The 23,081-nt window shown below is 35.6% G+C and overlaps 1 protein-coding gene across 1 annotated transcript in view; it reads left to right on the top strand.

Moving 5' to 3' along the window:
- RPS6KC1 (ribosomal protein S6 kinase C1) overlaps positions 1–23,081 on the top strand; it is a gene marked incomplete at both ends in the record, with an annotated part of 210,424 nt that overhangs the window by 111,189 nt on the left and 76,154 nt on the right. Inside the window, one exon of the mRNA XM_080698707.1 lies at positions 5,819–5,911. Coding sequence (XP_080554833.1) covers positions 5,819–5,911 — 93 coding nt within the window. The remainder of the gene's footprint in view (positions 1–5,818; positions 5,912–23,081) is intronic.

Here is a 23,081-nt window from a genome sequence, read left to right as displayed (position 1 = left end):
CTTATATTACTTAAATCAATGCACAAACATTTCTGTCTATCCTGGTTGATTAGGGTAATAAAAGAATCCTTTCTGGATTAAAACATTTTTTGCTAATTACTCTTTTTTGTGATGATTAAGCTTTTGCTTATGTGATAAATATTAAAGTTTGAAATTTCACAGTCACTCATGTTAATATTCTTTTCAAAAAAGGACAGGAAGAGGATAGGAATATTCTTTTCTTTTTTTCATTAGTTCATTACTAAATGCTCTAAGAAAATTTAAGGAACAGGTTTCACATAAAAAGGAAATGAACTTCGTTTGAAGTGAAGATGAAATCTTCAGGAGATAGTTTTTTAAAAAATTGTAGATGACTGAATGATTTAAGAACTAATATTAAAAGATTTCCTTGGTAAAGGCTAACAATAACATTTTTGCTATTTTTAGTTGTAGAAATTCTAATCTCAAGATTAGCAAAATTTAAGCCTGGCGTGGTGGCGCACACTTGTAATCCCCGTGCTTGGGAGGCGGAGACAGGAAGATCACGAAGGTTTGAAGCCAGCCGCGCTGGCTTAGGACACCCTGTTTCAAAAAAAAAAAAAAAAAAAAATAGATCTGGGAGTGTAGCCTGGAGGTAGACGGGCTTCCAGGAACCGCAGTGCCACCAAAAAAAAAAAAAAAAAAAAAAAGCAAAATTTAGAAAAAGAGAGTAAATGATCAAAATTTAGGACATAAAAGATTGTGTAGTTTTTGAAGTGTGAGTACATTTTTATCATGCATTTATGAAATGTGAATGAAAATTAATATGTAGAGTATGTCTCTCTCCTGAATATTTTGTAGATATTGAGCACAACGACTATAATAATATCGAAAGTATTTTTCTCTTGTGCATTTTGTTTGCTGGTATTATGAGTATTTCTGCATTATTCTTCAGAAAATATTTAAAAACAAGTATTTATTTTGCCCTCCTTGAGATATAGGCTAGGCAGAGATGACAATCAGGGCATTCTAAATCGGTAATATGACTGCAGTGTTTTATAGGTTATCTAAGTGAAGCTTGGGAGATTGGGTATTATAGGGCTGATAGGTTGCCCAGGAAAATCTCTGCAAAGCAAAAATCTATGGAAGAAGCCAAGGTCAGGATTTCTGGTGTATTTTGTGAAATCATGGTTCAGAGTTTAGATTCTTGGTACAGTTTTTTTTTATAGTGTTCTCTTTTACCCTTTAGTGCTTACTATTTATTTATTTATACCAAATAATGGTGTTTCTTTCAGGGTATTTGGAGAGGAGTAGCTAGCCCTTTTCCATGGGGTTGGTGAGCCCGCAGCATTAGCATTGCCTGAGAGGTTGTTGGAAATGTAGTATCTCAGTTCCCCACCTCAGACCAACTAAATCAGAATCTCTATCCCTAAAGTACTTGATGTGTATTCACAAACATATCAAAGTCAGTCTCTAAGCCAAACTTGAGGAGGAGGGAGGGGGAGGGAATGGGGTGAGAACTGGGGAAGGGCTAAATGAGTGTTGTGTGCATGTATGCCTCTACCATCTTGTACCACATTAAGATGTATGAATACAATGCACCATAGAAAATTTAAAAAATGTAAATAAAAAATTTAAAAGGTTCTCACATGATGTGGATACACATTAAAGCATGAAACTACTATACCAAGGAGTAGTTAAGAGTGCTAAGTTGAGAACAGGGAATAGTAAGTTGGCAGGCTAAACAGCAACTTAAAGATACCAAAAAGCAAAACAAAAACCCCTCAAAACAAAACATTGTTAAGCTTTGGCTAACCTTTCAGAGAATGCAGAAGAGGAAGAGGAAGTAGGTTTTAGTGTGGTAACTCCAGTCCCTAGCTAGTAGCTATAAAGATTACTATAGTGAGAGTAATTGTGAGACTGTGTTAGAGTGCCTGTCAAGAGCGTGGCCGGTTGAATTGCCATGTCTGGTTTTGAAGACTGTGGGAACGTCTCTTGTCAGTTTCTCCTTCTTGTTCTTGACTTATTCCTGGTATAGATTAATGCAATCACACTTTTTTTCTCCAGACATGATATGCTGTAGTAGCTAATAAATATAACTGGAAATCTACCTTTTCATCAAGAAAACAGCTTTGTTGCCTAGAAATTCACTGTCCCACCCCTTTTTAAACAATGAGTTGATGTTACCCTTAAAGTTATTTTATAAGTAAGATTTAATCCCCTCTTATCCTTTTTGTCTATCTTACCTAGTTTTGTCATTTTAAGGTTGTTTAACTTTGCTGCTTCTCAGTTTTCTCATCTGGAAAAAAAAAATCAGAATGTTTGACTTGATCTCCAAAGTCTCTTTCTATTCTAAAATTCTATGGATTTATGTTTCCTTTTGCCACCCGAAGAAAGGAATAGATCTGTAGGATTCTATCCAATTTAAATGCTGCATATAAGAAATACAAGATTTTTTTATTGATGATTTTATTTCATGATCTTTCTTTGTTCATTTCTCTGATCTTAAGCTTTTATAGAGGTTTAAAGTAGAGAAGAAGTTTAATGATCACTTTGCCTTTGGTGTTCCCCTATTACAGTTTCTCCATTCCTGGCTTTGCAAGAGTAACCTTCTAAATCACTGTTTTCATTGGGTTATTCTCATACAAAACTTATTGTCTAGACACCGGAGAATATAGTCTAGACTTTTCTTCTTGGCATTCATGGCCTGTAGAAAACCAACCCTAAGAAGGTAATTTTATTTTCCTTTATTCTTCAATTTGAATCTCTTTCTCCTACTAGGGCAGTGCCCTTCCAATTCTGTCTGTACTATGCATTTCCTAACCCAAATCCCACACAACATTTAAAAAAAAACATCTTTAGTCCTACCTCTTTCTGAGATCACAGTTTATCATGTACTATTACTTTATCTTTATAGTCCTATTAGTTTTAGGAGAATGCTTTATTTTTATTTAACTTATATGTATTTATAACTTATCTCTTCAAATAAATTATGAACTTATTGAGGTTGGGGCCATTTATGCCTATTGATGATTTATATCCTTTTCAGTTATAATACACATAGTAGGTACATGCTAATTACTTATTGAAAAGTATGGTAGATATTTTTATAGCCTACTTTATTCACTCTTGAAACCAGTAACTATCTTTGTAAACTGAAGATTCATTGACATCAGAAAATAAGAAGATATACATAAGAGATAGGGATGTTAGAGGCATTTGGCCATATTTTCAAAGACAAACGTAGTGGATAAAATATCATTTAAGGTATTTTCCCCTTCTGCCCCTATAAGTTTTCCTATTTCTTTACCAAAATCACAAGTATTTACTGTTTCTTGGTAATGCAGCAGAGGAAGAATTTTTATTTATCAGAATGTTTTGTATAGTTGAAAGACTCCAAGCAGTAGAGTAAGGGTTTGAATTTCTAGCCTGGAATTTTCCACCCTCTCTCTTTTTGACAACAGAAAACACTCCCATCATTCTGATCTTCCCTTTATTTATCTGTAAAATGGGAATGATGATGATGATGATGATGATGATGATGATTTTTTTTTTGTGATACTGAGGTTCCTGGAAACCCTTTTATCTCCGGGGTACATTCCCAGACCTATTTTATATTTTTATTTGGAAACAGGGTCTTTTAAGCCAGCGCGACTGGCTTCGAACCAGCGCGATCCTCCTGTCTCCACCTCCCAAGCGCAGGGATTACAAGTGTGCACCACCACGCCCGGCTAAAATGGGGATTATAATAGTAGCTTCCTCTATTTGGTTGTGGTGGCACATGCCTGTAATCCTAATACTTGGGAGGCTGAGACAGGAGGATTGCAGGTTGAAAGCCAACCTCAGCAACTTAGTGAGGCTCTCAGCAATTTAGTGAAACCCTGTTTCCAAATAAAAAAATTAAAATAGTGCTGGGTGTGTAGCTTGGAGGTAGAATGACCCTGGATTCAACCTTAGTAACTTACACACACACACACACACACACACACACACAACTAGCTTCCGGTAAGTACCACATACAGTGTGGGGTAAGGGAAAAAGATGAAATAATACAGTATAAATTAAGATAGAAGAGACTTTCTATTATGTAACAGAAAATACCTTGATAACTTTATATGTCCTTAGAGTTTAAAGTTTTAGGGGGGCAGAGAATCTTAAAGGCATCTACCTTAGAAGTACATGAAGTAAGATATCAAATTAGTATTTTTTGAAGAAAAATGTATAGGGTATTATTATCCTTTATAATTGTCACTTACTTAAGTGTCTTTAATAAGTAAGTCTCTCCCCCCCCCCCTTTCAATCATTACCTTTTCAGGCACACTGAAATTAGCATTAAACCTAATAACAAGCAAATCAACAAACTGAAACCAATTAGAATTTCTACTTTTAGAAACCAATTAGAATTCTTCTGGGTGTAGTGATGCATGCTTGCAATCTTAGTGCTTGGAAGGCCAAAGCAGGAGGATTGCAGGTTTGAGGCCAGTCTCAGCAGCTTAGTGGGATGCCGTTTTAAAATAGAAAAAAATGTAAAGGGCTGCAGTGTAAAGCTCTGAGGTAGGATGCCCCTGGGTTCAATACCCAGTACCAAAACAAACAAACAAACAAACAAACAAAACAAAACAAAACAAAAATAAAAAGAGAATTTCCCAGTTGGTAGTTTTCCCAGTTATAACTGATTATCATTTCTATGGTCCCTCACTCCTTCCAACTAACCAGACATAAGCAGCATGTTGGGTTCTGTGAGTACAAAGAGGAACAAGATACTTTTCCTGTAGGCAAAGCTCTCTATCTAGTGAGCTTCAGAGGCCCAAAGTGATATCCCAGTAACTCATTCTTCATGATGTTTGATAAATCAGGATATTTTTTCTTTCATTCATGGGGTGAGAAATGTTTCCTTAGTATTTGAATTGATTTATGATAATAGTGTCTGCTTTAAGAATAGAAGAGAGCTTGTATCTCCTGTCAGTCCTTTGCAGCATCACTGTTTTGAGGATTAATATAGGAATTTTATTGTTGTAAATGCCAAATTGAGGCATTAGTTTTTGTAACCTAAATGGCTTATTTTGCTCACAGAGAAAAAACTGAAAGCAGTAGATGGAAATTAGGCTGATTTTAAAATTGTGTACAAAACAGAAGTATTTTCTTCCTTTACTCACTGATCTATTTTTGGTCTTTTTTTTATAGTAATAGACTATTTTCCACATCACAGGTTTTCAAATATTTGAAAAGATTTTTTTCTCATATAAATCATCTCTTAAGCAACCTCAGTTCTGATAACTATTTGTTATATGATGCTTTAAAAATTTTTTTGCCATTGTTGGTAATTTTTTTTAACTTGAATCTGCCAATTTCTCTTAAAACATAAGATAAATACTTGTAACATTACAGACCACATTTCCATGATAAGAAAGAATGGCTTGTGTTTTTTTCCCCCATATTTATCCATCTATTTGTTGTGTTTCGGTTTCTCCTTTCTAAATTATCATTGTTCTTCCTGAGGTAAATATAGGATTAATTGTTTCTTATCCAAGTCTTCAATTTGTTTCAAAGTTTCATGATGGCTAGATAGTCTTAAATTGAATTATTGCTCTAGAAACTGTATCAGCTCATTATTTTCTATAATTTTGTTTTCAGTGTTATGATTTATTTACTGGCAACTTTTTTCTTGCTTTTTCTTTTTGATTTTCTTTATTTTTATTTTTAGTTTACATTACAGATAAACAGAAACTTTCTCCTTTTATCTTTCCACTCTCTGATTTATGATAAATTTAGTTTCCTTTGGCCTGGCATTTGCTTCAGCAGGCAGTCTTCCTTCAAGTACCTCCCTGATTGATGTGTAATCTTTGATATCTTCCATTAGCCTCCAGGTTCACTAAGTTCAAGGCCCCCTTGGAACCTAAGGAGCCCTGCCGAGGAGCTGAAGGCCTTCCGAGTCCTTGGGGTGATTGACAAGGTAATTCTTCAGTGTCTCTTCAAGAGTTCAGTCATATATCGACTGCATGCTGACATTCTGTCTTTGAAGCTTTGGATCTTAAGGATATGAAACAAAAGGAGAAAATGACTCAAATGCATCTGCACTTTAAAATAACAAAAGCAGAAGGGAAAAAGCTTTTATCTGAGCAATTCATATAAGGTCATGCAAAATATATTTGAGCAAAAGGAGAAGGTGCCTATTTTTTGGCATTCACTTGAGTGAGGGATTTTATTTTATAAAAGTGTTATAGCAGGAAGATGCATTTTGTGTTAGTTAAACTTGTGAGTCAGTAATTGTTCAACATTAATTGATATAGTTGTTGTAATGGTCAAAAAGAAATGGGGCATTCCCTAATAACTATCATTTACTGAGTCCCTACTATGTTTCAGACTCTATATTAGCCATTTTTACATAAAATAGTTTACTTAATCCTTCTCATAATCCTATTATTTGTATTTTGGTGGGAAAGTGACATTAAAACATATTAAGTAACTTGCCCAGGCATCATATAGCTAATTAGGGGATTTTACTAGTATTCAAACCTTGATCTTTTCTTGATTCCAAAAACTATGAATTTTTCAGCATATTGGATCTCTTAGAACACGCATGTGCACACACCCACAGATGACTATTATATTTGGAGTAAAGATATTGAACTAATAGAGATATGTGCTATTGAGTACCTGCAAGTCTGCTGACATCTCAGGTGTGAAAACATCAACAATGCTGAGCTAGTCATATAGTTTAGAAGTGTTATTTTACAACTATAGACAATATTCATATTTTAAAAATATTTGAGCCTCTACTGCTTTACCATTAGGGTAAAATAAAATGCCTCATTTAATATTAAGGTATAAATTAATTTAGATCTTTTTCACCATTAAATATCTTCTGTGACCCACTGTAGTGTTCATTTGTAACTTAGTTCTCCGAGGACTTCTTGTGTTCTAAAGTAATGCATGTGATTCGGTGTTAAAATTGAACAGTACACAGTATATCTCAAGCAATTTAGACAGGAACCAATAGTTTGAGGTATCCCAAAGGAAACATTTAGCTGGTTATTTCATGAAATTCTCAGTGTTTTCTTCTCACAAGCATCATTTTTCTCAAATAACTTTCTATGACTGAAGAAGTTTGAAGTTTGAGAATTCTAAGTACTCAGACTTTTTGTTTATTTGTTCATTTTGTTAAAGAGTTAGAAGTATTCCCTTAACTGTCTGTTCTCAGTGTGAAGAATATTCTGTTTCAGAGTAATGGAAACAAAATAGTAGCTGACTACTGTCGGTTTTTGGATTTCTGTGCAGAGAAGTCTGCTTTTCTTGTTTTATACTGTCTAACCCTTCTTTTATATTTGTTACTTTTGACACAGTGTGACCTTTCATTGCTCTGCTCTATGTTTTAAGTCACTTTGAAGTTCTAGTCATAGCTGTGAGTCTCACAGATTTGCACAAAGTCTTCTGACAGCAGAGCAATCTCTTAATTCTATATTGATGCAAAATTCATTACTGTCTGCTCTGTTCACCTGGGAAGTGTGTTTGGTGTTTAGCAAATTACATTTCCTAAGTAGAAGTAAGGAAATATTTGCCTTGGAAACTAAATAAGCTTTGTAAAGAACCATTTAAAATTTACATGGTATCTACTTATAAGAACTCACATAGATGGATTTTTAAAATTTTGAATTGTTAAATATAAATTATTTTCTCTTGTACAGAGGAATGTATTAAATTTGGGTTTTAGAAACTTGGAGTTTGGGTTTTAGAAACTTGGAGTTTGGAGGAGAAGTGTTAATGCTACAACGTACACAGGATGCATTAATCTAGCTTGTATAGAACACAGTTTCTCTGATTCTTTTTAATTATCGTGTTCTTTATACATTTTTTTTTGTGGTATTGGGGATAGAACTCAGGGACCTTCTACCTCTGGACTATACCCTCAAACATATTTTATTTGAAAACAGGATTTTGCTAAGTTGCTGAGAGCCTCACTAAGCTGTTGAGGCTGGCTTCGAACCTGTGATTCTCCTGTCTGAGCTTCCCAAGTGGTGGGATTACAAGTGTGTGTCACCATGCCCAGCTCTTTATGAATTTTTGTGTTATCTAAAAGTTAGGAAAATATAATTCTATATTTAACTGTATTAGGAATAGGATTTTATAATTTTGTCTAACAAATAAAGTAGAATAATTCAATAATATCTAGACTGTAAATTTTATGGTAATAAGAGTATGTTTTTCTTATTCCTCACTATATTCTTAGTACCTAGACTCATACCTGGCCATATAATGGTACTTAAATGTTTGTTGAATGAATCAATTGAAATTGAAATAATTTAAAATATATCATATATAGAGTGACACCTGCTGGTATAATGTGAAACTGCTACCTACTACTGTTACACAAGTTAACTACTCAGTAGGTGTCTCATTCCATAGTTGTATGTTGGTTTAGTATTCAAAGGGAAGTAAATGATTTTCTATTCCTTAATTAGGATTATAAAACCCATCATTAACATAGTTATACAACACGAATTTAAGCAGTAGGGCTCTTAGTATGTAAATAAGCTGCTGTGCATTCTCTTGCAAGAATGGTCAGGCTAGTGAGGGCCCTTAAAATCAAATCATAGGAATGACAGCTGAGAAACAAAGGGGAGGTTTAACCTGATGAAAGCACATATGGTCTTCAAATAGTTGAGAGTTACCCTGGAGAGAGGAACTAGGTTGCATTTTGTTTAAATTGTGAGGGTGAGGAGGGATATTAATTATGTCAGAGCAGTGGATGTAAGTGAGGATCATTGCAAGCCAACCAGGATGTCTACTTTCACTAGGAGGAAGGCAGCGATAGGTAAAACTTGGCTTATTAAAATTCTCCACCAGATACAACTAGAACCAAAGGAGTCCAAGCTCCAGAAAAACAAATTTGGCTCAGGATTAGAAATACAGTTTTTCAAGAATCAGGATTGTGACAAAGGAAGACTAAATTCCTTCATATATTAGAGATATTCAAATAAAGGCTGAAGGATCAGTAGTGGGGATGTTGTAGAAGGAATTCAAGCATCGGATGGATTTCATAATAAATTCCTTTTAAAGATCTCTTTAAGGCCTTAGATTCATTTATTTAAAAATTTAACTGTAGAAATAGTAGGGGGAAGCCGGGCGTGGTGGCGCACGCTTGTAATCCCCGCGCTTGGGAGGCAGAGACAGGAGGATCGCACAGGTTCGAAGCCAGCCGTGGGCACTGGCTTAGGAGACCCTGTTTCCAAATTTAAAAAAAATGTAAAAATAGGTCTGGGAGTGTAGCCCGGAGGTAGAAGGGCTTCCAGGAACCCCAGTACCACCAAAAAAAAAAAAAAAAAAAAAAAAAAGAGAGAGAGAGAGAGAAAGAAATAGTAGGGGGAAAGAGAAAAACTATAGTGGGATGAAGAAGATGGATTACTATTATTTTCATATAAGTTTTGACATATTTAGGTACAAGCTTTTGTGTTGTGTCTGTGTGATATGAACAAAGAGGTATGCAATCCTTTGTGCTGTTTGTGTTTTCAGAATATATCGAGTGTGTGTTTTGTTGTGTAAGGATTGTTTAAATGTAGTAATCTGCAACTAAATTGGAAGTATGGGTTGGTAATTTTACTGATAGTAGAATGACCAAAAGCCAAGAGTGTTTTTGAGAAAATTTAGTATTGTATAATATAACTTACATATTTAAAAAAAGAGAGAAAGGAGGGAGCTGGGCATGGTGGCGCATGCTTGTAATATCAGTACTTGGGAGGCTGAGAAAGGAGATAGTGGTTCTCAGACAGCCTCGGCTACTTAGTGAGGCCCTCTGCAACTTAGTGAAATCCTATTTCAAAATAAAGAATAAAAGAAATAGGCCTGGGGGGGGGTATAGCTCGGAGGTAGAATGCCGCTGGGTTCCATCCCCAGTACAGAGAGAGGGAGAGAGGGAGAGAGGAGAGGAGGGAGGGAGGGAGGGAGGGAGGGAGGGAGGGAGAGAGAGAGAGAGAGAGAGAGAGAGAGAGAGAGAGAGAGAAAGAAAGTGAGGGAGAGGAAGGGGGAGGAGTCTATAGTCCAGTAAACAGTAATATACCAATGTTATTTTCCTTGTTTTTATGTTGTATTATAGAGATAGATTTTAGATGTCCCCATTGGGGAAGATGGGTAAAGTACTACTGTTGTAACTTCCTATAAAGGAAGTTTTAAAAAATGGCTAGAGGGAATACCAACTTGAACTTCAGAATAATAATACCATGATTTGTTTCCTCATGCCTAGTTAATGCCTACTTAATGCCTCTTGTTTGTGTGTTGCTAGAAAGTCATCCTGTGTGTGGGTGTAGGATGGTGTTTACAGGGAAGATCAGTGAAAATTACAAAGCGGGATTCCCCAAATTTCTCAGTACTCAGTGAAAAATAACTTAATATGATACTTTGCAAATCACTGTTATAAGAGATGTCACATACTTTGCAATGCCATCACTATATATTAGGTCAAGTACCTTGGCATTTTGTAATCAAAATAGCTTCTCAACTTTATTTGAAGTGTGGCAGGCAGGCAGAATTTTTGGTCTAACATGCCATTGGAAAAATACTGGGATTTCTATTTAATAATCATATTAAAATATGACTGAGAAAAATTGTGTAGATTGTTTGAATCGGATGTTGCAAGATGGGTACTTACTTTCTTTAAGGTTCCTAAGAATATGCTCTCTGATAATATATGGATCATGTGTCCTCATTGGAAACTTGGATAACATCAGTATTTGATATTTGCTCATTGAAGGAGTTGAAATGGACCAACCCCAAAGGATTCTTATTTGTATCTCATCTAAAAAGTATGGACAAAATATTATCTAGTATATTTACTGATATTACATTACAATATGTTGGACTCTTGCTTCTTTGAGAATGGAGTAGAGGTCCTTTTATATATTCCTTTCACTAAGTATAGCTATAAGCTCTGCATTTATGCAGAAAACAACCATTAAGAGACTGTAAAGTGGAGAAAAGAAGCAAGCCTGGCTAGGGACCCAAAGAACTACATGGTGGTAATTTCTCTGGTTTCTTTTTTTTTTTTTTTGCCTCATATATTCTAGATTGAATGGTGGAAAAATGGACAACTTGGAAAAGCTAACAGGTTCACACAAAACAGAATCCTAACAAAACTCTGTTCTTTCTAGCCAAATCTTAGAAAGACAAAAACTTTTTTACCAAAACAATAAATAATAACTGCTCTCTTTTAGGCCAGTGTCACTGAAAACTGGCTCTTTTTTCATTTCTACTAACAAAGGCCAAGTAGAGCTTCTAGACTTTGCTCTTTGCCAGGGTGTAACAAGCTGCCCCATCTCCCTCCTGAGGCAGTATCAGAGAAAGCCTAGCAGAGCTTTTAAGACTTTAATCTTTGCTCAGTAGCAATGAAGCTACTTGGACATGGGCCCACTGGGACCACACGAGGAACAGCAACAAGACACCTTGTCCTTCCCATCCAGGATTGTACGGATGAGGTACTGTACCCCTATGCTCATCCAGCAGTGACCAGGAATCCTACTTGCCTTCCTCAGATATTAGTGAAGGCTGAATGTGGAACCTGAACTTCCATCTCCATCCTACCTGGGAGCAACAAGTTTATTATCCACTTTCCCTCCAAGAGTGATGTATGTGGGTGGTGGGGACTGTTAAATAAAATACTTAAATAACATATTTTGGGACTAGGAGTACTAGGGTTTGAACACAGGGCTTCTTTCATATATGCTAGAAAAGTACCCTACCATTGAGCTACCTTTTACAATTTTGAGTCCGTTTATAATTTTTATATTGAGACAAGATCTAGCTAAATTGCCAAGGCTGGCCTCTAATGTGCAGTCTTCCTGCCTCAGCTTCTCTATTAGGGTTGTAGGCCTGTGCCACTGTACCTGGCTTAAATAATATCTTGAATCTAATAATACTAAAATGCCAGGTCTCTATTCAAAGACAATTGTCATATAAAAACTAGGAAGATTTCTTCTTGAATGGGAAAAGATAATAAGCAAATATCAACGCTGAAATGATACAGATGTTAGAATTATTTGAGAAAGATTTAAAAATAGTTATAAAAGTTCTTTCTTTCTTTCTTTCTTTCTTTCTTTCTTTCTTTCTTTCTTTCTTTCTTTCTTTCTTTCTTTCTTTCTTTCTTGTGGTACTGGGGATGGAACCCAGGGACATTCTACCTCCGAGCTACACCCCCAGCCCTATTTTTTATTCTTTATTTTGAAACAGGGTCTTACTGAGTTGCAAAGGGCCTCACTAAGTAGTAGCTGAGGCTGGCCGCAAACCCAGATCCTCCTGTCTCAGCCTCCCAAATGTTGGGATTACAAGTGTGGACCACCATGCCCGGTTTAAAAGTGCTTTCTTGGCCAATTATGAAATGCTGCATGAAACAAATGAAAAATAGTCTCAGAAAAGAGGAGAAAAACCAGATGCAAATTTTAGAACTGAAAAACCAGAATAAAAGAAAAAGAAAATAAAAAACTCAAGGAACTCAAGAGTAGAATTGATAGGACAGAGGAAAGAGTTAGTAACTTTGAAGACAGAACAGTGGAAATTGCCCAATCTGAGTAGAGAGAAAATAGAATGTGTGTATTTGGTAGAGGGGGTTTACTGAGATGGAGGAACATATGAGAGTAAATCAAAAGAGCTAATAATTATAGCATTGGACCTAACAGATGAGAAAGAGCATGAGGCTAAAAAGTGTCTGAGGAAACAATGACTACAGATAACCTACAAATTCAGTAACTGAATGAATCCTAAACAAGATAAGTCCAAAGAAATTCATGCAAGTCTCATCACCATCACACCTTTCAAAATTAATGAGGGGGGGCCTGAAATAGTGAGGCAGAAACAACACTTCACTTTTAAGCAAAAAATAGTTGGTGACAGTGAATTTCTCACTAAAAACCAGTGATGCTAAAGGAACATGACACATTTTTTAAGTGTTAAAAGAATTCTCAACCCAGAACTGTATATACCGTGAAGATATTTTTTAGGAATGAAGGTAAAATCAAGCCATCCTTAGATGAAGAAACACAAGAGAATTTATCACTAGCAAGCTTGCCATAAAAGAACAACTGAAGTTTCCTAATCAGAAATGATAGAAAGTGGGAATATTGGAAGCCTAAGGGGAAAAAAAGAACAATGAAATTGTTTTGTATACAATAGTAAATTGTATTTACTTATTTATATGAGTAAATACATGTATGCAAAATAAGTCAAAATAAATTCATGCAAGTCCCATCACAGTCATATAATAATCTTGTATTACTCATTTATATGAGTAAATACAATGATAAATTTTCTTTTCAGTTTTCTAAGTTAGGTTTTATGGTTGGAGCAAAAATTATGCTATCTGATATAGTTCTAAATGTATGTGGAGAAAACATGTGAAACATTTATAAATGAGGGAGAGTAAGATAACAAAGAGAGGTAAGGTTTCCACATTTAGTGTGAAATGATAAAATGATGAAATGAATAGGCTGTTTTTACTTATGCATATTTTATATAGTAACTGAAGAAACAATGAAGGAAGCTTTACAAAGAGGTAAACTCAGAAACATGGATAAACTAAAATGGCATTCTAAAAACTTCAAGTAATTCAGAAGGCAGGCGAAGAAAGTAGAAACAGAAATGTAGAGTACAAACAATAACATGAACTTAACACACAGCAATTACATTAAATTTAACATATCATTAACTACATTAAATGTAGACAATCTAAATATGCCAATTGAAGAAAACAAAGATTGACAGAGTGGCCTAAAAATACAACCTAACCTGTGATGTCAACAAGAAACTCACTTCAGATATTTAGATAGGTTAAAAGAAAAATGAAGGAAAATGACATATTCTGTATATATTATCAAAAGAAAACATTTATGACAGTATTAATATTGGATAAAGAAAGCTTCAGAGCAAAGAAAATTTTCAGAAACAGAAAGCAAGTAGGCTTATCAATCTACTAAAAAGATATGCCAGTCCTAAATATATATGCACCAAACATCAGAGTCGGAAAAGGTGTGAAGCAAAAACTAATAGAACTGAAAGGAGAAATACACAGATCTACAGTTCTAGTTGAAGACCTCAATACTCTCTCTAAACAATTGATAGAACAATCAGATAGAAAATAAACAAAGATCTAGAAGAACCCAACAGTATTATCATACATCAAGATATAATTGGCATTTATAGAGTACTCTACCCAATAACATTTTTTTCAAGTGCCCGTGGAACATACCGAGATAGACCATTTTCAGGACCAAAAACCAAACCTTAACAAATCTGAAAGAACTGAAATTGCATAAAGTGTCTTCTCTGACCACATTTGAGTCAAACTATAAAAGAAAGATAACAAGAAACTCTCCAAATTCTCAGAAACTAAACAGTACACTTCAAAGTTAACCAGGAGTCAAACAGGAAGCCACAAAAGGAATTTTTAAAATGCGTGTAGTTGAATGAAACAAAAGCATAACATACCAAATTTTGGGGACACATCTATAGCAATACTAAGAAAAAATTAAAGTACTAAATGCTTCTACCAGAAAAGAGAAAAAAGCTTCAAGTCAGTAATGTAAGATCTTAACTCAAGGAACTAGAAAAAGAATGAAATGGACCAAAAAGGAGCAGAAGGAGTGAAACAAAGAACAGAAATCAATGAAATTGTAAATGAAACACAAAGCTGGTTCTTTGCAAAGATCAATTAAATTGACAAACCTCTGGTAAAGCTAACCAGAGAGATGGAGAGAGGGAGGGAAGTAAGAAAGAGGGAGGGAGAGAAAGAAAGAGAACACAAATTATCATCATTAAAAACAAAACAGGGACAGATCATGCAAACATCAAAAAGATGACAAGGGAATACTACAATCAACCCTGCACATGTAAATTGGGTAATTAAGATGAAATGGACCAATTCATAGAAAAGCACAAACTACCACCCAGTATGAAATACATACTTTGAATAGCTCTATAACTGTTAAGGGAGTTGAATTTGCAATTAAAATACACCTAAAATAAAATTTTGAGGCTCAAATAATTTTACCAGGGAATTTTACCAAACCTTTAAGGGATAATTAATGTTAGTTCTAGACATTTTCTTCCTGAAAATGAAAGAAGTGGAAACAATTCCTAGTTTATTTAAAAGGCCAGTAGTATACTGATACAAAAGAAAAAGAGACAAAACAGAAAACTGCAGACTGATATTCCTCATCAATATACTTATAAAAATTTATAGAAGCTAGGAGTGGTGGCGCATGCTTGTAATCCCAGCATTTGGGAGGCTGAGACCAGAGAATCGTGGTTTGCAGACAGTCTCAGCTACTTAGTGAGGCTCTTTGCAATTCAGTGAAGACCTTGTTTCAAAATAAAGAATAAGATACAGGGCTGGGGGTCTGGCTTGGAGGTAGAAGGCCATTGGGTTCCATCCCCAGTACCGCAAAATAATAATAATAATGATAGTAATAATAATAATAATAATAAATAAATATTTATAGCAAAATACTAGAAGACATAAATCAGCAATATCCAAAAAGAATTATATACCATGGCCAACTGCAGTTGATTCCTGGAATGTAATTCCAGTTCAATATTTGAAAACCAGTCAGTGTAATAATTCAGCCATATTTAACAGTATAAAGAAGAAAAGTTTCACAATCATGTCAATTGATACAGAATAAGCATTAAAAATTCAACACACACACACACACACACACACACACACACACACAGTCTCTCTAAAAACTAGAAATACAAAGAAACTTTTTAACCTGGTAAAGGATAGCTATAAAAATTTATAGCTATCACCATACTTAATGATGAATGCTTTAATCCTAAGACTTCAACGGTGTTATTCAACATAATACCAAAAAGTTCCAGACCATGCTATAAGGAAAGAAAACATAAGGTATTGGAATTGGAAAAGAAGAAACATACTTGTCTTTATTTAAGGAAAACATAATAGTCTGTGCATATAAAATTTAAAAATTGAATAACTAGAGAATTCAACAAAAACACTTTGAATTGAATTTGGACAGTTTGAATTTCAAACAAATTTGAATTCATAGTTTTTAACTGCAGTTAACTAGGTAATTAAAGTTTCCAGATAAAATGATCATCAGCACAGTTTCAAGATAACAAATGAGCTTCAGAAATCTGTTTTATTTCTATATCTAACAATGAACCCATAAAACTTGAATTAAACATAATACTAATATTCACCCGAGTAAAAATTCAAGAATAACCTCCTTGGATACTAGAGCTAGAGTAAGAAAATCTGAACTGTGATTGACAAACTGCTAGAGGCTCATTATAGCCAAGTTTGAGACCTAAGAACTCCAGGAGTGGGGGGGTCCCACAGGGTTTTGAGGGATTTTCCTCTCTGGTTTCCACTAGGATCTCAGAATGAATATATGAGAAAAACCCACTAGGATTCCGGGGGGAAAGATGATGAGAGTGGGGATAGGTAGCCACCTTATTAATGCACCAGACTATTTTCTTTTTAACATTTCTCACCTCAAGAACAGCCTGATCTGGGGCTTTATCAGATCCTAACTCATCTGGGGAAAGGGCATACTACCATCAGTGTTCTTTAGCCATCCAGTTCCACCAGAGGGATAAGGACAGAAGCACTTCTGAAGTGCTCAGCCCAGAGCCACAGACTTACTAAAGAACTGAGACATAATTAGGACTATAGAATGGTCCCCCTCCCAGACACCTTACCACTGTATTATTAAAGCCCTGTTTATTGGACTTTCTTTCACTCAGTACACCAAGTCCAACTTTCTACAAAAAGTTACAATATATATATATATATATATATATATATATATATATATATATATAATGTTTTTATTGGTGCATTGTAGTCATATATCTTAATGGGATACAAGATGGTGGAGACATACATGCACACATCACCCAATTAGCCCTTACCCAGTTTCTGCCCCATTCCCTCTCCCTCCCTCCTTCCCATGCTCGGCTTAGTGATTGACTTTGATATATTTGTTAAAGTACATCATATGCTTTAGAGAATCCCCCCCCATCCCCTCAGTAAGGTCACCTTATTTGCTCATCTATAGACTCTTCTTCAAAAAGCAAAGAAAGAAAAAAAACACAAAAGGACAAACATCAGAGCTAGACCCATATGAGTCCAGGATGTTGGAGTTCTCACACTGGGAATTTAAAAAACTGTACTTTATGTTTGAAGGGCTCTAATGGATAAAGCAAACAGGATGCTAAAGCAGATGGACAGTATAAGTAAAGAGATGGGAATTTTAGGAAAGAATCAAAATGAAGTGCTAGAGACCAGTTCCATGGAGATGTAGAATACCTGTGTCCGGCTTCTGAACAGACTGGATATGGCAAGAGTAAGAATCTTTCCTGTCTACCAGCAGTAAACAAGTAGAATTTGAAATGATCACAATACCATTTTCATTAGCACCCTCAAGTTTGAACGCTTCCATATAAATCTAAGAAAATGTATAAAATATCTATATAAGGAAGACCATAAAACTCTGATAAGATAAAAAAAAAACAAGACCTAAGAGTCGTGGTCATGGACTGGAATACTCATTATTGTCATCTCTTCTTGTCCTGATCCAGTGGATTCAGTACGATTCAGCGTAGATCAACACACAAATTCTAAAGTTTGTATGGAAGAACAAAAGACCCAAAATAGCCAACACAATATTGAAGAAGGACAAAGTCAGAGGATTGATACTCCTGACTTCAAGATTTATTATGAAAGTGCAGTAATCAAGACAGTGTGGTAAAAAATAGACAAATAGATTAATGGAACAGAATAGAGAACTCAGAAATAGACCTACATAAATATATGCTACTGATCTTTCACAAAAGAGCAAAGGCAAAGCAAAAAAAAAGTAAAAAATAGTCATTTTAATAAATGCTGGTGGATCCAACTAGAATGGCAATCATTCAAAACACAACAGCAAATGCTGGCAAGGATGTGGAGAAGTGGGAACTCTAAAACATTGTTGGTGGGATTGCAAATTAGTTCAACCACTTTGGAAAACAGTATGGAGAATCCTCAGAAGAATGGGAACAAATCTACCATTTGATCCAGCAATACCACTTCTGGGTATCTACCCAAAAGGAAGGAAACCAAATACCAAACTAATGCATGTGTATCTATGTTCATAGCTGCACGATTCACCATAGCCAAACTATGGAAACAGCCAAGATGTCCATCAACAGATGAATGGATTACAAAACTGTGGCCATGTATACAATGGAATTTTACTCAGCCATAAAAAGAATACAATTGCGGTATTTTCAGGGAAATTGATGGATCTTGAGGACTTTATGCTAAGGGAGATTAGTCAGTCACAAAAAGTAAGGAATTGGATGCTTTCCCTAATATGTGAAAGCAAGGGTGGGATGGGGTCATAGGAAGAACTCCAGGTGAAAAAAGAGATCCTATAGAGGAGCAAATAAGACAACTTAACTGTGGGGATGGGAGGTGGGGAGAGGGATGTACTTATTCGTATTGAAGTCAACCACTAAACCAAGCATGGGAGGGAGGGATGGGGAGAGAGTGAGGTGGAGACTGGGTGGGGGCTGGCTGGGTGATGTGCGCATTTATGCCTACACAAGTTTGTTACCCCATTATGATGTATAAATACAATGCACCAATAAAAAAAATATAAGTGCTGCTGGAACAACTAGGTGTCCATCTGCAAACAACAACAACAAAAAAATCTGAACACAGATTTTATGTCATTCACAAAAATTAACCCAAAATGGATCGTAGAGCTACATAAAAATTCCAAACTGTAAAATGCCAAAAGATGACAAGAGGGAAAATGACCTTGGCTATTGTAGTGACTTTTTACATAGAACACCCCCAAAGTGCAGTCTGTTAAAGAAATTGGTAAACTACTAGCCTTCATCAGCATTAAGCATTGATGTCTCTGGAAGACACTCTCAAGGGACTGAGAAGACAAGCCTAATAGAGTGGGAGGAAATATTTTCAAAAGATATAAAGGACTGTTATATAAAATATACAAAGAGCTCTTAAAACTTAACAGTAACAATGAACACACTGATGAATAAAAGTGGTTAAAAACTTCGGAACAGATAGATCACCAAAATAGATATACAAATAGCAAACAACCTGGGCTGTCAGAACAACAATGAGATATCTCTGTATGTATAGAATGACTGAAATCCTAAACACCATCAGTGCCAGGTGCTAACAAGAGTGTAGAGCAACAGGAACTCTTGTTCCTTGTTGATTGGAATGCAAAGTGGTACTGCCACTTTGAAAAGCAATTTAATAGTTTCTTACAAAATTAGGCATACTCTTAAGATGTAATCCAGCAGTCACTCCTCAGTATTTACCCAAGTGAATTAAAAACTTACATTCACACTAAAACCTGTACGTGATTTTTATGTCAGTCTTATTTATAATTCCCTGAGTTTGGAAGCAGTCAAGATGTTCCTAACATGGGTGAGTGGGTAAATAAACTGTAGTACAACCAGGCAATGGAATATTATTCAGCAGTAAAAAGGAGTTATCAAGTCCTGAGAACCGTAAGTGCATATTACTAAGTGAAAGATGACAATGTGAAAAGGCTATATACCATATAATTCCAACTACATGACATTTCGTAAAAGATAAAACTATGGAGACAGTAAAAAAAAAAAAAAAGATAAGTGAGAGGGAAGGATGAATGGTGGAACATGGAATATTTAGGGCAGTGTAGTTTTGTGTATGATACTGTAATGGATGCATATTACACATTTGTCCAAACCTATAACACATACTAGATTGACCCGTAATGTAAACCATGAACTAGGGGTGAAACTGGTGCATTAATACAGATTCATCAATTGAAGCAAAGGTGCCTTTCCATGCAGGATGTTCCTAGTGGTAGATGTGTGTTTGGCATCAGGAGGTGCGTGTGGAAAGTTTGTACTTTTTGCTTAGTTTTGGTGTTAACATAAAATTGCTCTGAAAGTAAAATCTATTTAAAATAAAAATGAATAAAATATAATAATAATGTGGCAAAAACATATGGTTCCAGACTCAGAAAGTGAGTAATTGTATATTTTCTCTCATATAAGGAAGCCAGAGAGAAATTGAGAAACAAGAGAGATCTCAGATAAAGGAGTAGAGACTCCATTGCAGCAATGGAAGGAGTTTAGGGAAGGCAGAGGAGGGATGAAGGAGTGATGGAAGTAATAGTTTAAATACTGCTGTCTACATATATGAAATTATCAACAGCAATCTCAGTGATATGTATAGGGAGGGGGAGGAGGAGGAGGGATTTGGAGGGAGGTGCATGCACCAAGTGTGTGCAGGTGTCTATTCCTAATACTCTATACCTCAGTATGATGTATAATTACAGTGTACCAATAAAAGTATCTTTATTTATTTAAAATTTTTTTTGGTGCATTGTAGTCATCTTAATGGGATAAAAGATGGTGAAGACATATATGCACACATCACACAATTAGCCCTTACCCAGTTCCCGCCCTGTTCCCTCCCCATCCCTCATCCCTCCTTTCCGTGCTTGGCTTAGTGAGTGATATGTTTAAGTGCATCATGTGCTTTCAAGAGTTTCCCTCTTCCCCCCTCCCATCCCCTCAGTTAGGTCGCCTTATTTGCTCTTCTATAGGCTCTCCTTCTTCATCTAGAGTTCCTCCTGTTACCCATTTCTCCGTAGCTTTCACATATTAGGTAAAGCATCCGATTTCTTACTTTTTGACTGACTGATCTCACTTAGCATAATGTCCTTCAGTTCCCTCCATTTCCCTGTAAATGATGTAATTGTGTTTTTCTTTATGAGTGAGTAAAATTCCATTGTGTACATATCCCACAGTTTTGTAATCCATTCATCTGTTGATGGACATTTTGCTGGTTCCATAGTTTGGCAGTGGTGAATTGTGCAGCTATGAACATAGATACACATGTATTAGTTTGGTAGTTTGGTTTACTTTCTTTTGGGTAGATACTCAGAAATGGTATTGCTGGATAAAATGGTAAGTTCATTCCCATTGTTCTGAGGATGCTCCATACTGTTTCCAAAGTGGTTGCACTAATTTGCAATCCCACCAACAATGTTTTAGAGTTCCCACTTCTCTGCATCCTCGCCAGCATTTGTTGTTTGTATTTTGCCAATAAAAGTATTTTTAAAATTTTTTTATTTTTAAAATGTGATTTTATTAATGCACTTTAGGATAAGTGCCATTTTATTCTATTTTCTTCTTGAAGAAATACTGCCAATTATAAACAATCACATCAAACTTTCATTAGACAACTGTGTGGAGGGTGTGGAGGTTCATTTGTATCACACTGAAAATGATTTTATAAACAATACTGACCAACAATATTTCCTTCTAACATCTTCCTTAAGGCAGATCTGTTTAGCATTGTCTATATTATTAACATGGTGCAGTGCAGTTTTAGCAAATTTAACTGTTTTGTTTCTCAGTAACAGTAATACATAAGGTCAAGGACAGGCAACAAAATCTCTTTTAGTTCTTCTCTCTGCCACCATTTAAAAACACAAGTTCTTCGTGTGTGTGTGTGTGTGTGTGTGTGTGTGTGTGTAAATTTATATATTACTGTATCAAAACACATTTTAACAGACTTGACAGCTCATTTAAAGCTTCAGTTTACAGTCATTCATTTGAAAGATCTCTATATGGAATGTTCACTTAGAATAAATTCCTACTGGAATTTCAAGGTTCTGTGTTAGAAATGCAGAACTTCTTCACTGCAACGCTAAATGTTTTACCTTGGTTCATTCATATTTTTCTTTCAAGGTTTCCTAATTTTACTTTTGTATCTTCCTTTTTGTTTGGTTGACTTATTTCCTTTGTATATTCTCAGGTAAGGCAAGTTGATACCTATATAAATAACCGTAAGGACGGAGATGATAAACAAGGTATTCTAATTCATACATAGTTGTAGAATCAACATAGTGAAAAGAAACTGCCAGATCAGAACAGCAACCAGGACCCTCTGCAGGAGGATAATAGTTATAATTCCAGTACCAAAATGTTCTGGGTAGATAACCTTTGATTAAGTGATGTTCTGGCACAAAGGGATGAAAAGTTTCTTTTCCAGTGGTATCTCTGGAATCTCCAGCTTCTACATTCATAATTTCCATGCATTTTCCCAGTGTTAAGTCTTCGATGGAGGAACTGTGTGTAAATTTGTCTGTTTTAAATGCATGAACAATCTCCTCAAAGCTTCTTTGCTTAGTACATATCCTGCTCCTCCACTCATATAACCCTGCTTAACGTAGAGTCTTTTGAGCTCTTTGTATATTCTGGATATTAGCCCTCTATCAGAGTGGTGGCTGGTAAAGATCTCCCATTCTGTAGGCTTTCTCTTTAGGTTCTTGATGAGAGTCTTCCTTTGATGAGAAGAAACTTTTTTAGTTTGATGCCATCCCACTTGTTAATTCTTGTTTGAATTTCCTGCACTTTAGAGATCTTGTTGAGAAAGTTACTGCCTGAGCCTATATGTTGGAGTGTTGAGCCTTTGCCCTCCTCTAATAACTTCACAGTCTCTGGTCTAATTTCTAAGTCTTTGATCCATCACGAGTTGATTTCTGTGCTGCATGGTGAGAGGTAAGGATTTAGATCCATCTTTCTGTGCTTGAGAGGCGGAGACAGGAGGATCGCGCAGGTTCGAAGCCAGCCTTGCTGGCTTAAGAGACAGTTTCCAAATAAAAACATAAAATAGGTCTGGGAGTCTGGGAGTGTAGCCCGGAAGTAGAAGGGTTTCTAGGAATCCCAGTACCACCCCCCAAAAAAAAAAGAAAAAGAAAAGGAAACTGAATTGAATAGACACTTCACACACACACAAAAAAAGAGATATAAATGGCCAATAGATGCATGAAAAGATTTTCAACATCATTAGCCATCAGGGAGATGCAAATCAAAACTATGCTGAGATTTCATCTAACTCCAATCAGAGTGGCAAGCATAAAGAAATCAAATAGCAAATGCTGGCGAGGATGCGGGGAAAAAGGAACTCTTTTACACTGTTGGTGGGAATGCAAACTAGTTCAGCCATTATGGAGACCGGTGTGGAGATTCCTTAGAAAACTGGGAATGGATCTGCCATATGATCTTGCTAGACCACTCCTGGGTATCTTTCCAAA

This window comes from Muscardinus avellanarius, assembly GCF_963383645.1.
Source record: "Muscardinus avellanarius genome assembly, chromosome: 7".
Classification (NCBI taxonomy): Eukaryota; Metazoa; Chordata; class Mammalia; order Rodentia; family Gliridae; genus Muscardinus; species Muscardinus avellanarius.
The sequence above is the reverse complement of the archived record's forward strand: the minus strand, read 5'-3'. Positions and strand labels throughout refer to the sequence as shown.